This window comes from Malaya genurostris, chromosome 3 (assembly GCF_030247185.1).
Source record: "Malaya genurostris strain Urasoe2022 chromosome 3, Malgen_1.1, whole genome shotgun sequence".
NCBI lineage: Eukaryota > Metazoa > Arthropoda > Insecta > Diptera > Culicidae > Malaya > Malaya genurostris.
Genome location: NC_080572.1, coordinates 274,555,360 through 274,571,036, shown reverse-complemented (window position 1 = coordinate 274,571,036; position 15,677 = coordinate 274,555,360). Strand labels below are relative to the sequence as shown.

Below are 15,677 nucleotides of genomic sequence, written 5' to 3'. Positions count from 1 at the left end.
AATAACTACATCGTATTATCTGCCAAGATAAGTTCTGATCATTTCCTCGCTCCACTAACACCACTCCCTTCCTGTGAGACTTGTGGTGATCCAGAGAATTCCTCGGTCACTAGTAGCAAGAAGTGTTAAACTAACATTCCTTCCCTTCCCACAGAGACCTGCATTGGCGTGGTCATCTACGTTATTGATCATTTGATGCACTAAATCAGTTCAGATTGCACGTTGAGCATGATCTTCTACTCCCAAGTATCATGCATTTGGTTCAACATGTAATTTCAACTGGTTTTTGATCAATCGCGGGAAACTCACGGGCGGTCAACTAAGCTGAGTTTTCCACTAGCCTACCCCGATTCGATTCTTCACTTAGAACTGTTTGTCTGATGATGATAAAAATAGAATTGAGTTAATGACTAAGCATTGATTGTGTTTTTTTTCTTTCTTGGCTGCTTCATTCCAGGTGACGTTCAACAAGCGAAAGTTCGGTGTAATGAAGAAAGCGTACGAGCTGTCGGTGCTGTGTGACTGCGAAATCGCCTTAATTATCTTCAGCAGCAGTAACAAACTGTACCAGTATGCCAGCACCGACATGGACAAGGTCCTACTGAAGTACACCGAGTACAACGAGCCGCACGAGTCACTGACGAACAAGAACATAATCGAGGTACGCCGGCGGAGTGCTGGAAACGATTCATACAAAGTATTACCTGCACAGAGTGCTGAACGGCTCCCGCTACTGCTTGCATTTATGATCATGTTTTTTTTTCTTCTTTTGGTCTCCGACTTTTCGATTTCGTGATAACATTAAACATACATAGAATGCTTTTGCTTTCCGTTTCTTTCGTTGAACCTGAAGTGACTCATGGTTTGTGCCTAACCGACCTTCCGTTGAACCAAAACAACTTTTTCTTTGTATTTGTTATTGTTGTTACTAGTTTATTTACTGACTTACTTACTTCACATCCCTAGTTTTATCATTCAGTTCGGTTCCAATTTTTGCCTTCGTTCAACTGCAGTGGTGTTCTCGTGTGCGTGTGCGGTAATATTTTCAATGAGGCTAGCCTCCCCGTGACAGTGTCCGCAGTCGTAATTCCTGTAAGTCCTGTCTGCTTACAGTTACAGGTAAACGCGCAGAAGGAGAACAAAAATGGCACCATGTCACCGGACTCGCCGGAACCGGACGACAACTATACGCTGACGCCGCGCACCGAAGCCAAGTACAACAAAATCGACGAGGACTTTCAGATCATGATGCAGCGCAATCAGCAGCAGTCGGTCAGCGGACGGCTCAACATGGGCGGCAACAGTTACTCGTTGCCGGTGTCGGTGCCGGTGATCGGAACGTACAATGATTCCAGCATGCTGCAGAGCAGTCCCCAGATGCCACACAATAGTATTAGTCCGCGGCCTTCCAGTTCGGAGACGGATTCAGGTGGGTTATCTTCGTAAATCATAAATTTCCAATGGAAACGCATGGTTTATGGTGGATGGGAAGAAATATTGTGCGTTTCCATTAACAAACATGGCGGGGAAAACTCTGTGGTTGACATTTCCTTTCTCCGTTTCAGTGTACCCCTCCGGTGGACTGCTGGAAATGTCTAACGGATACCCACACTCGGCGTCGCCCCTCGGAGGATCTCCTAGTCCCGGGCCCAGTCCAGGTATTGGCACGCATCAGCATAACAATAGTAACCATAACCATAACAAAAGTAAGCATGCAAGGTTTTGCTCCCGCTAACAATTTCCTGCTCCGAGTAATCAGTAAATGTGTGCGTGTGTGTGTACGTTAACAACATAATACACCGTTCCGTTTCGATTTGTTTGCTGCTGCATGTCCCGATCGCAAGCTTTCCGGAGGGGGGGTTCCCGCTGAAAGTATGAATAAATAATAATAATTATTTAAAAGGTATTGAATACTTGAGCCGTACTTTACATTCCATTATCGACGCTCTCCGGTGGCGGGTGTTTGGTAGTAGTACGACATTCCGATAAATCCGTGGCATTGAAAGAAGAAAAACACCACGGTAACTTCCGTTGTGCCTGAGAGGGGCCAGCACTAGGGTAGGTGTGTAGAGTGCTATTGGGAATAAACGGAAGTCATGGCGACGGCGCTCGGAGCCGTTAACGACGGGGGCCATCGATAATATTTCTCGGAAAAAGCTTGATGCGCTTACCTGCCGCGGGTGTTTTTGTATGTTTGCTTGTTTAGCCTTTGAGCTTATTGACTAAATGAGTTTGCAAGTTTTAAACCTTCTAATGATCTAATTTTACTAATGGAAAAATTTGATTCCGCTGAGAATGCGACGGTTTTAATGCGTCGCTGTGCCGCCCGTATTTGTTTTTTTTTCTTCTTTCTTCTTCGCGCGGAACTGGATGATGTTGTTAACCGATACATGTACCCGGAAAAGGAAACCGACGGCTACTAGAGACATTCCAAATTTAATCCAGTTTTTATTTTAGTGCAACATCAATCGATGAAACAAGGTTCACCGGGAAGTTCCAGCGCGCGGTCATCCAATCTTCGGGTGGTAATACCGACGCCGATGAATCCGACCATCAACGCCGATGATATTTCTTACGTGGAGGTGAGCGTGCCTTCCAATGGAGTAATCATGCTTTCGGTAATTTTTCTTTTTTTTTCAGCAACATTCGCGGCAACAAAGCAACTTGAATACACCGGTGGTGGCACTGCAGACACCGATTCCCGGTCTGTCCAGCTACACGACAACGCTCGGTTCGTTCGGTGCCCAGGACTTCTCGATCAATTCCGACTTGAGCATGATCGCATCGTGGGGCGCCGCGGCAGCCAACAATGCTAACAATTCACTCGGGCAGCACTCCAGGTACTTAGTTCGTAGAATGCATTTCCTAATTTGCCTATCTTTCTTTTACTTTCGGTAGTTGGTGTCATAATTAAATTTGCTCAAACTTACTCAGAATCTTTTTCAGTAGTGGTCTGCCCCATCTAGCCGTGTCGAACAGTACTCCCCCGCCGTCCACTTCGCCGCTGTCGGTGAAAATTAAGGCGGAACCGATATCGCCTCCCCGGGAGCATCACTCGTCGTCCCACCATCATCACAGCAATCTGAGCGGTGCCGGTGGAGGTGGTGGTGGAGGGAACAGCGGCGGCGGAGGAAGCGGAACCAGCGGCATCCACGGACAGAACAGCAACCATCAGCTCACGGTAACGTCGATGGCCTCGGTGGGCCACAGTAACTCGTCGGCGTCGCTCGGTAGCAGTTTGAACCATTCGCACCTGATACATTCGAGGCCTTCGTCGACGGGGCACCTCACACCGACGCCAGGTGAGTCAGTGATCTACCCTTGCTGTGTTCGGCGAATCAATCATTGTACGTTCTTTGGGAGTTTCACGCAATTTTTTTTCTACGAAGCTGTTGTTAACTTCCAACCATCTATACTTTCTCAATGTTTCCTCCGAAAATTGTCCAGAACGACTCAAACGGATGCAGTTGTGGATTGTTTCATGTGTCTAACTAAGTCTGGCCGGAACAACGATTTAGTTCGAATTCTATTCACTTGTGAGCTTGAGCTTGAGTTTGAGCGAAATTGTACAAACATTTGCTAGATAATCTGACCAAGGACTGGCAAATCATACTCCAATGAATATCTTCTGGAAACTGGCCTGGCCCGATCGTATCTGGTATCTTTTTAGCAACACTGTTTTTGACAGCTCACGCGTGAATCGTGTCTTGTATCATTGACAAACTTGTTCAGTTTGGTTCAGTAATTTAATCATGAATCGACTTACGAACGAACACCGCTTGCAACTTATTGAAATTTACTATCAAAATTCATGCTCGGTTAAGAGACTATTTATCGAAAAATTGTTTTCAGCGACGAAGCTCATTTCTGGTTTCACGTCAATAGTGAAGACCAGTCAGAAGCATTCCAAAAAAGACACTATTTGGTGTAGATCATCGGTGGCATCATCGGGTCGTACTTCTATAAAGATGACGATGGCGGGAAGAACTTTACTGTGAATGGCAAGCGCTATCATGTGAAAATTGACGATTTTTTTTTGCCCAAAATTGAAGAACTGGACTTGTGGTTTCAACAAGACGGTGCCACATCCAACACGGCACGCAAAACAATGATCAAATTGAAAACCGCCTTCGGTGAACAGTTTAAAAGTTTTACAAGTTCTATGTTTAACAATCGATTGGAAATTGGGCAACACCCCATGTCTCTCATCCAACGATTTTTTAAGGTTTTAAACACTTTTTTTTATATTTTTTACGGAAAAACAGCTAAAGTAAATTTATTCAAACTTTATGAAGCATAATTTAAAAAATATTTAGGTAAATTTCCGTGTATCAATATTGAAAAATAAGGTGGTAACAGAGCATTCCCCAAAATCTCTTTTGCGAAACACGTTTGCGCGGTGAACACGGTTACTCGGCGTAGAATTATATGAAATCAAAAATGTTCTTAACTTTACTTAAAGTGCGAGTTATTTCTCCCTACTCCGTCGTTCTCATGTTATTATTTTGATGTTTAAACACAGTTCGTGGCATATTTAAACAAAAAACGTGATCTTACGCTACATTTTCCGCCAGTTTTGAGGTGAGACATTTTATACCAAGAAAGTATATTCCAAGTTTGAAAAGAATCGATTCAGTAGATTTTACAGGATCGTGTTCACGGTTTTCAGAGAAACGCGCCAAAAAATTTTTTCCACTAAAAGAACAAAAAAATATGTTTGGTAACTTACACTGAATCATTCAATTGATTTGAAATTTTGACACAACAATATTTTTGAAATGTTAAAAATGTTGTTGTTCTTGTTTGAAAACTACAAGAAAATGTAGAAAAAAGGATTTCTCGAAACTGTTTATCCGTTACCCCCCGTTAACTTTACTAATAATTGCCCTGGTTATGTTTCAGTAATGTCATCTTGAGACAACGCTTGTGTTTTGCTCATATTTGTGTGAGATACTGATCTCAACAGGACTCACAAAATTGAAAATTTTGTCGACTTTGACTTGATCTACCGTTTACAGGGAGTATTAAGGTCTGAGGACAGAGGGTCGCGTGTTGAGTTTTAAATCGACCACGTGGCTCGCTCAATTCGCTTTGCGCATCGTATTTCTCTTGTGTTCTCTCGTATATGAGCAAACTGTACCGGGTTGCCAGCATACATTTTATTATTTTGATGAGAAGTTTTATCACATTAATCTATCGTATGGGTTGGACATTACATGGATTCCAATGAACAATGAAAAAATATTCAACTTTCACAAAGATTGAATGTCTGTGTGTTTGGCAGCCTTGTCGAGCCAATTTTATTTCTCTCTCCTTTTTCAGAATGCTATCAGGAAACCAAAGCGAAAAAAAATGGCGGATGCATGGAAACTGACTTTGTTTCACAGAAAAATACAAGACTTTATTTTTATCGCGATAACATATATGTTTTTATGTACTAATCGCATCTAAACTAAATTATCTAGACTTTGTCACGGTAGATTTATGATACAAGCCTTCAAAGCCGAGATATTCGATGAACAAGTAGAGGTATGCATTTCCGAGCGTTCCATTTTTCTGCAGTTCTTCAGTCAGAAAAAAATACAACACGACCGCTGAACTCAATGAATCATTCTGAAAATTTCACAAAATACTCTCAACTAAATTTCGAAGACATTGTCAGGTGGGTTTTTCTATATTCTGCACCGTTTCCACGAAAATTTAATTTGAAACGGGAAAATAGCAAAAACCTACCATTTTACGGTACTGTCCTCAGCCCTCAAGGTTCCTTCTTTGAGAGCTGAGACTGGGTTCTGAGAACCGTAGAAATGTTCGAAATATAGTTCGATTTGCTCAGTGAATCTATTTGAAATTTTCTTTTGAAGGTGCTCAATTGTGGATTCCATAGTAGGATTTCGGAACTGATAGACTCCTAACTTCAATCATGTAATGATTCAAACAATTTATTACTGTATCGATATCAGCTGAATTCCCTAAAATAATTTCATGGTTCACTTTGCTTCCGGTGTGAGATCTGTATCCTAGACGATTAGTTGTAAGGTGATAGAACAGAAAATTAATTGAAATATTCATTGCTTTATTTGAAATCCCGAATGTTATTAGTAGAAGATCTGAACCTAAGCCTGTTTTAGTAATCAGTTCACTACAAATGTTACATTAATCTGCTAGATCCAAATGAATTGTAGCAGGATTTCTCATAGACGATGAACTAGTTGGGCTTTTTGGAAATAAAACTGGTTAGAAATCAGCGAAGAGTCGTTCTTTCTGGTCATTTTTATTACACGAGAGATGCTGAGTATTTAGAATCCCATTAAGAAGATCGATATTTTATGCGTTTTTGAAAAATTTATTTTGATTCATTTGCTCATCAACGCGAGCATGCGACTACTAATCTCTTATCTTTCATGACGTTTGCGACGTTTGACAAAATTAACCACGCCAGTACAGTCGCTAAAGTTGGACAGATTGGGCTTTGGTTCTAACATGCTGCGTTGATTTTGTTAATAGTTCACTAATCGCAATCAAGCAATCAAAATAAATGACTATTTTCAAAGAGTTTATCGCTCCATCTGGGATTCCTCAAGGTAAGGTCTTGGACTTCTGATCTTCCACCTGTACTTCAACGATGTGAAGCTTTTCACCTTTTTATATATATATATAAAAAAAATAGGTATAGAATTCGCTCAAACTATAGAAAACTTTTCCGAGGCCCTGAGGGCCGAATGACATATACCAATCGATTCAGCTCGACGAACTGAGCAAATGTCCGTGTGTGTGTATGTGTGTTGTCAACTAAGAGGTCGAGATCTCAGAGATGGCTGGACCGATTTTGATCAACTAGTCGCAAATGAAAGGTCTCCCCGTCACCCAGAACGCTATTGAATTGTTTTGAGATCGGATGTTTACTTTGTGAGTTATACGAAGTTTTATGTCAAAATTTTCAGTTTTTTGACAGTATCTGTCACAATTGACCTTGAAAACAAAATATATTTTCAGACTTAGATTCCACACGGTAATAAGTATCCAACAAGCCATAGATTGTTAAAATCCGTCCATTTTTAACGGAGATATCGAAATTTTTGTGTAAACAACTTTTCCCCTTATTCCAGCAGTAGAAGTTTTAAGCGCTGTCTGGCAGAGAAATGCTTGGGAGCAACATAAAACATGATTTTTCATACTGTTACATACATTTGTTTCTAAGTACCCAAAAGACTGTGTTCAGCATCCTTTTTCATGACAATTTGCCTTGGACCGATTTTAGCACGGTTCGTTTTTGGCAACATAATCGTTCGAATATGGCATATGTAAACCAGATGATACAGCATTTTCGAGTTGAAAGCAATTCCATAATTATATTGATTTAAACTACTTACAGCAATACAAGCTGGAAGAACATAACTTCCATATACCATACGACTCAGCTCGTCGAGATCAGCAAATGCGTGTGTGACAAATATTTTCACTCAATTTTCTCGGAGATGGCTAAACCGTTTTCTACAAATTCAGATTCATATGAAAAGTAGTATACTCCCAAACAAGGTTCCTGAATTACGTTTGGATCTGACTTCTGATTGAGGAACCACAGGATAATATATGAAACGAAATTAAAATAATGCAATTCATTTTTCTCGTAGATGGCTGAACCGATCTAAGATTCAAATGAAATCTAAGAATCATCTATGATTCAAATGAGAGGTCTTAAAATCCTGTAAAATTTAGTCAGATCCGATTTCTGGCTTAGGAGATACAGGGTGATTAGTAAAAAATGTCCATTTCACATAAATTAATCAGGTTGATCATGTTTGCTGATTTGGATAGTCGATTACGAAATAAATTTATTTCAGTTTAAGCGGTATTCAGTTTTCGATTCGGAATGTACCCCCAAATTTTAATTCGCACTACAATTTCTTAAAGATGTCTACACACTACTCAGGTGAATTTAACTGATTTCGGCTACACCGATTTTAGAAGTTCGGTTCCAGTATCGAATCGTTTCTCAAAGCTCAATCATTTTTTCAAAATGGCCAAATCGAACTTCAATAACAAAATTTCAAATTAAAGGACTTAAGGTCCAATCCAAAATTGGTGAATTTTATCCGATTCTGGAGTTACAGATGATGAGTTTTTAAAATGCATACCGATATAGAAGATGTAAATTGTTTGGCGTATTGGCCATTCGAATCATTTTGGGTTATGCTAGCTCCTGAATACCGGCTCTGGAAGTACCATAAATAATGACGAAAAACTCTAAAGTGGAACTTACTTCGACATCTCATGAAATATTCAATCGATTGTCGCACGTTAAGATTGAAATTCGATACGATTTGCAGTTTCGAAATTACAGGGTAATGAGTGATTAAAATCTCAATTTGCCGTTTAAAACGACGATAATTAAAATAATGTCATGAGAACTAAAACACCTGAGAATATCGATGCAAAAAAACACATGCGGATTGATAAAAAAAGGTATCATCTCACTGCTAGGTGGATTAATCACGTTTTTTTTGTAATGTTCACACTTATTTTTCGCTGATGATCTCAAGGTATTCCAAATAGTTTGAGCCAACGAGGGTACCGTTTTTCTTCAGCAACAAATAAATTTTTTTTTTCAAAGTGGTGTAAGATAAGACGAATGGATTACTGATTGGACTCGACACTTTTGGCACTCGAGGTGATTTATTTCGTGGTATGTTGGTTTCCATCATGTTGAACAACAAAATAGACTGTCCTGCACTTCTGAGTGGGATTTTTATTTTGAGACGAAACTTTAAATTGTTTTTTGTCAGGCATGACATTGTCAATAATTGAATTTATGGATTCTGTCACTACCAGAGTATGAAAATTCTTCTGTGGGTTTCATTCATTGAACAAATGTCTTTGCAAACGAATTAAGGAGTGTATCGAAAATAAGCTATCCACAAATTTTTCTTCCAAATTATAATAAAAAACGATATTTTATTCCAACTAAAAATTGATCCGTTATTGTACGAGGTCGCATTTTTTGGACGCTTAAGCCCAAATTTTTTTGAACTCCTGCATGTTCCCTTTTTGAAGACTCTTCACGATTGCCCAGTAACGTTCGATAGGTTGAAGCTGAGGGCAATTTGGTGGACTGATATTTTCCTCAACGAAATTGATACCCTTTTCCGCAAGCCAATTGAGAGTGGTTTTGGCATAGGGAGCCGACGCTAAATCCGGCCGAAACAGTGGAGGTGTACTATGTTTCTTATATAAAGGCAGCAATCTCTTCTGGAGATACTCAGATCGATAGATTTCTGCGTTTATTGCTCCGGTAGTGTAAAAAATGGTTAACTTTAAACCACAGGAACATATTGCTTGCCATACCAGTACCTTTCGACCGAGTTTCTCCACTTGAATCGACCTGTCCGCATCGCTCACATCCTCCCCAACGACGACAGTAAAGTATTGTGGACCTAGAAGGGTTTTTGAGTCCTCCTTTACATAAGTCTCATCGTCCATCAAAACACACTGCAACAGACGCGAATACAATTTCCGGGCCCTTGTTGCTGCTCACTTATTCTGTTCTACACTTTGTTTCGAGATTTTCTGCTTCTTGTAGGTCTTCAGGTGATTTCGCCTATTGATACACTGGAACATTCTGACACTCGTTCCAGCTTTTTTAGCCAAATTACGTATTGACATTAATTTATTCTTCATGATTAGAGTTACCACTTTCTGGTCCAGTTTCGGGTTGGAAGAACCAGGTTTTCTGCCTCTTCCTGGTAGCTCATCCAAAGAATAGTGTTCCCCAAACTTATTAATGATGGTTTTAACACTGGCATGATGAATTCCAAATCGCTTCGCCAATTTTCGCATAGTAATACTCTTCTCACTTAGCCATGTGTCCAGAACTTTAATTTCCACTTCCTTTTCAATACGCGACATTTTGAAAACGCAGAATTTCAACCGCACAAACAAGTAAACAAACGAAAGCTGACAGCCAAACGCACAGCATGCTGTGATCTGAGCAGAGAAAACCATCACAAATTCATGCGTACAACACAATTGTATTTGGATAGCTTATTTTCGATACATTCCTAATCACAACTTAAACAGAGAAGATTTTGGGCCTATTCTAAGAACCGAGAATTTTTTGTCTGACAAACCGGGAAATTTAAATCGGCAATACACTCGCCACCCTAAATAAACTCTACATAATGTTTCATTAAAATCGGCGAGGGTGCTGTTAACTCTGTATACGGCTTGGCCCGAATTTCGTCTATTTGATATGAAGACTTTTGAAATAATTTTACTGATAAAAATTTTTAGACAAAAAAATCATCGATCAGAATACTCACTGTGGAAAAGTTCAGCACGGATTTTTTTTTTAATTCTCATAACCGTTATATCTTGACCCGTTGCAGAATACATGATGAACAAATTCGCTGCTGAACAAAACCTGAACCTTTCTGAAAATGATGTATTCGAAATTTATTCAGCAATACCGCGGAGTAATATCATTAATAGATGTAGTAACAGGAGCGCAGGCTATCGCTATTCCAATTCAAACGCGCCATTCAAACGCTGCGCCTGCTGTGTGTTTGAGACATGCTGACAATGCTGCGATCCTATTAATTCTATGAATCATATTCATGCTTAATAGCGTTTTTTCTGGAATTTATTGAAATAGTGCCGTGTAATCAATCAGCTGGAATTGAAACAGCCTTTCGTTGCTATAATCACTGTTTGGAATGTAGAAAAATTTTTGTTGCTCATATTGACCACACTACGAAAATATCGCAGTTATTAGTTCTCAGTTGCAAGTTTATTAAGTAGAGATATTTTTATTAATGGAAATATAATTAAATCTTGCACGAATTATTTCGGTGTCGAGCTGAAGTGTAGTGGGAGTTCAGCATCGAAATATCATCGGAGATTCCCATACGATCATCTCTTTAGCGATATTTCGTGGGTGAGAATCCGTCTACAAGTTTCGCTGACGCAAAAATTCACTTGTGAATTTCGATGTTCAGAGTTTTGTGGATGCTTGTTTTATGAATGATAAGCTCGGAAGTGATTTTTTCACGAGTGATAGTTAAATTAACTTTTTTTTTATCATGATTTTCCCTATAGTGATTGTGAGTTTATTAAATTGCCTAATAGTAGTTTTCAACGGAGTCTAAGTCTATAAAAATATTCGCCTTAATTCTTCCAAATTTGATCAACATTGTTAGCTTTCAAATAAGCTAACAAGTTTGTCGTAATTCGTTGAGTCATTTTCGAGAAATTTCAGTCGATGCAAAATGTGCGATTAGTCGGTAATGTCACTTATACCTTCATATCTCGGAATCGGAAGTGACAGCCAAGCGTGTTGAAATCGGTTCAACCATCTGTGAGAAAATTGAGCGGTACAAAAAATCTTTGAAATGTGTTCACCCATACCCATATTTTCCAAACATTTTCCGATCTCACCGAGCTGAGTCGAATGGTATATAAAACATTGCACAGTGGAGAAAAATGGACCAAAAACGCGACGATTTTTTTGGAGGCATGATACAGCTGACAAAGCACTTTTTTGGTGTAAAATGGTCAGTAAAATCGATTCCATGTATTTAGAAGGACCGCACGAAACGCTATCATGTTCATTTTACCCCAAGTTCCCTTTTTATACTGCATTGTATTCAAGCTTAACTATATAACATGACACCGAAAAACTTGCAGAAGAGTGAATTGCAATAGTTTTATTGACAGCAGAAATTTCGTTGCACCGTTTTACCCCATTTCTTTTCTAGTTATAATATTCAGTTAAAATATGATCTACAATCCAAAAGCAGATCCAATGCGATCTATCAATATTGGTTCATAATACGTGCAAAACATTTGTGATCCAATTAAACACAATGGGAATGACAGTACTAGCCTGTTTAGCCCGTTTTACCCCAATTTATATCAAAAGTCGTATTTCTGGTTAAACTTTTTTTCGCGTACCGAAAGCTAGCTGATTGTGGTTGGTGAAAATCGATTGATATTACGAAGAAAGATCTGAAAATAGGATTACAAATAAATTCAATGACCGCACGAATCTTGTTATACCGTTTTCTCCCAATTTGTCCTTTAACTGAGTCTTGAGATTTTGCTCCACATTGAATTCATTCAAATTTTCAGGTCTTTCTTCGTAATATCAATCGATTTTCATCAACCGCAATCAGCCTGCTTTCGGTATGCGAAAGAAAGTTTAACCAGAAATACGACTTATGAAATAAATTGGGGTAAAACGGGTTAAACAGGCTAGTACTGTCATTCCTATTGTGTTTAATTGGATCACAGATGTTTTGCACGTATTATGAACCAATATTGGTAGGTCATATTGGATCTGCTTCGGGATTGTAAATCTGAATTCAGCATAAAATTATATTTGTGGGAAAATTGGGGTAAAACATGTAGCACGAAGCATGCAATCATGAACACCATCTGTAAATTATTATTTGAGGTTATATGCGAAACATAGAACTGTCTTGTTTAACCAAAATTGGTCCAAACACTGATCAGTAGAACTTTTTTTTTGTAAATTCACGGAAGAAGTTGACTGGGGGTAAAACAGAATACAGTTGTTTGCGGTCAATCTTGTTGAAAACAATCCATTTATCTAACTTATGAGCATGTCAGGAATACCTTCCGATTTGTGGAATTGAATTTTTTCCTGAGTTTCACAGTTAGTTTTCAAAGTAAAGTCTGAAAAAAGAGGAATTGGAGCAAAACGGGCATGATAGTGAATTTTGCGGATCTTCTAACTATCATAAATCGATTCTACAGAAAAATGTGCATTAGATATACTAATTTGGAAAATATTTGCTCATGTTTTTATAAAATTATTGAGCAAAGTCGCGTTTTTGATAGTTTTTCCCCACTGTGCATTGGGTCTCGAAGGCTCCGTTAGAAAGTCGGGGTTTCCAGCAATTCCATCACCTTCCTAAAGAGTGTTTTCTGAGAGCTTGCTGATTTGAAATTTAAATATGCCAAATTATGAAATAGCCGATTTATTTTTTTATTTGGTAGATAATTGTTTTAGCATTTAACATTCAAATATGATTTCGGACCTATGGCTGCCACGACTATTTTTCACAAAGATCATTCTGGAGGTCAAATTTCAATCACTTTTTCAAGCATTTTAGGGTGTGTTTTACCAGTGATACGTTAAATATGTTGAATATACCGGTCCATTTCTCGAAATAATGATGTCGTTGAAATTCTTTTTTAATAAATCGATCGTTTCGGCCGCAGTATGACAAGTGGCACCATCCTGTTGAAACCACATTTCGTTCACATCCATAACATGAACATTTAGCAACAAAAGTTTTCTTGATTATGGTTCTGCATCGATTTCCATTCACGGTAACACATCGTCCTTCCTTGCTTTCAAAGAAATAAGGACCGATGATTTCACCAGACAACAGATCGCACCAAACAGTACATTTATCGAGATGTATCGGTAATTTGTGTGGATTAACTTTGCTCCAAATACGGCAATTTTGCTTGTTGTCGTATCCATTCAACCAAAAATGGGCCTCATCGAAATTCACGCAGTGCTCTATAAACAGTTTAAATCTGAAAACTGATTTTGAAAATAAATTTCCACAATTTTGAAGCGTTGTTCTGGAGTTAACCTATTCATGATGATTTCCCAAACAATACTGAGTAGAGACATCACTTTACACTGTCAGAACAACTTTCAGATAAAAGAGTAATCCCTATTGAAAAAACAACACCCGTTATTAAGAAAGGCAAAAAGTGTGGATTTTTAGCGGTGTATGAATTGAGCCTGAAAGTTGGATTGAGAGGTCAGTACGACTCACGATTGATTTTTAAAAAGGGCGTATTTTTGCATTTCACAGAAATTGCCTTTTTCAAATCGTTGTAACTCGGAAACCGTTAATTATACAAAAATGGCGCTCAGGAAGAAGTTGTATGGAATCGATTGGACACTCTAAAAAAATTTACACTGACAAAAATTTTGATTTTTTTTCTCAATAATTTCAAAATGAACCAAAAAAATTTAATTTAAAAAAAATCAGGGTTTGGATTTTTTTAATAATTTTTTTTTAAAGCTCTTATTAAATCCTACAGATTGATGGCTATCCCATCCGTTCCTTTTGAAAAATGAAGAAGTTACAGCTAAAACAATTTACAGATATATTCGAAATTTCAAGTTCTCGTTAAAGGCAATAAATTCCTGAGATACTCCGATATTTAATTATAACACCATTTATTATATTTCCATGAATTGTTTATTTGCTTGTTATATCTACAATTATAATATAATATTCTACTGTTTAAATGATTATCTTTCAACGAGAACTTGAAATTTCGAATATATCTGTAAATTGTTTTAGCTGTAAATTCTTCATTTTTCAAAAGGCACGGATGGGATAGCCATCAATCTGTAGGTTTTAATAAGAGCTTTAAAATAAAAATTATCAAAAAAAAATTAAAACCATGCTTTTTTTATTTAGCTTTTTCGGATTATTTTGTAATTATAGAGAAAAAAATCAAAAGTGTTTTTCAGTGTTTATTTTTTTTAGAGTGCCCTATTGATTCCCTAAAACTACTTCCTGGACGCCATTTTTGTACAATTAACGGTTTCCGAGTTACAACGATTTGAAAAAGGCAATTTATGTGAAATGCAAAAATACATACGCCTTTTTTAAAAATCAGTCGTGAGTCGGATTGACCTCTCAATCGTCTCAAAACTTATGGTTTGCCATACTGAAGCCATTTGCAAAGTTTCATCCAAATCTGAGAAGGTCGAGTCTGATGATCTGATAAGCATTTCTGGAATTGCTCGTTTCAAAGCATTCATCTCTCTTTGTATTGATCAGAACAATTAAATTCCCTATCTATTCGCACACAAACCACACACCCAAATGTGGACAGCCCTGTCCGAAGTGTACCCAAGAACAGCTAAAGCAAAAGTAACGTAGGTTCCCCTCTGTTTGCAGGTTCCGTCACACCCACCAACGCACCGTCGCCGGTCGACATCCGGCACATCTCCGTCGGCGGTGGTCACCTGCCCGACTATGACTCGCCGGTGTCCTCGAACGCCCATAAAAGACCAAGAATATCGGAGGGATGGGCCACATAGCCCTCGAAGGGTGGTGGCAGTGTCCAGCAGCAACAACAACAACAACAACAGCAGCAGCAACAACAACAACAACAACAACAACAGCAGCAACAACAGCAACAGTGTTTCCTCGACGACAACTCGAACCCGATCCAGCTGACCAATGACATGAGCGGAAGTGGTGTTGGTGAAAATGATTTTACGCGAAAGTTGCAACAACATCAACAGCAACATCAACAGCAGCGTGCAGCATCCACGCAGCATCTTCATCCATTCTATCAGAGTGCGTGCGTGAACAGTAATAGCAACAGCAACAACAGCAGCATGGGTGGCTATCCCAGCCAGTCAACGTCCCCGTATGCCAACGGCGGTCAAATGGGCCATCATCACTCCCCGTCGCCAGTCGGAGGGATGGCGGGACACATGCACCATCAGCAGCAGCAGCAACAGCAACAACAGCAACACTACTGAGTTTAGTTTAGGATGAAGAATTGTGATTTAGTCACCACCAACAGGAAGAGATTTTTTTTTCGTTCGTTTTCCATAAAAAAAAACACAAACAAACATGAGGTTTAAGATACATGAATGATCGTACAGG

The 15,677-nt window shown here is 38.8% G+C and overlaps 1 protein-coding gene across 13 annotated transcripts in view; it reads left to right on the top strand.

Annotated features, from left to right (window-relative positions):
* Positions 1-15,248, top strand: part of LOC131436757 (myocyte-specific enhancer factor 2) — a 186,775-nt gene extending 171,527 nt beyond the window's left edge. For 5 of the 13 annotated variants that reach the window (XM_058605647.1, XM_058605650.1, XM_058605649.1 and 2 more), the window contains 7 exons: positions 458-661; positions 1,114-1,429; positions 1,566-1,706; positions 2,458-2,582; positions 2,641-2,840; positions 2,935-3,302; positions 14,940-15,248. In XM_058605647.1, the coding sequence (XP_058461630.1) occupies positions 458-661; positions 1,114-1,429; positions 1,566-1,706; positions 2,458-2,582; positions 2,641-2,840; positions 2,935-3,302; positions 14,940-15,100 (1,515 nt within the window). In that variant the 3' untranslated portion in view covers positions 15,101-15,248. Of the gene's footprint in view, positions 1-457; positions 662-1,113; positions 1,430-1,565; positions 1,707-2,445; positions 2,583-2,640; positions 2,841-2,934; positions 3,303-14,939 lie in introns of all 13 variants that reach the window. The other 8 variants (XM_058605656.1, XM_058605657.1, XM_058605655.1 and 5 more) reach the window with 8 other exon arrangements.
* Positions 15,249-15,677: the final 429 nt, after the last annotated feature.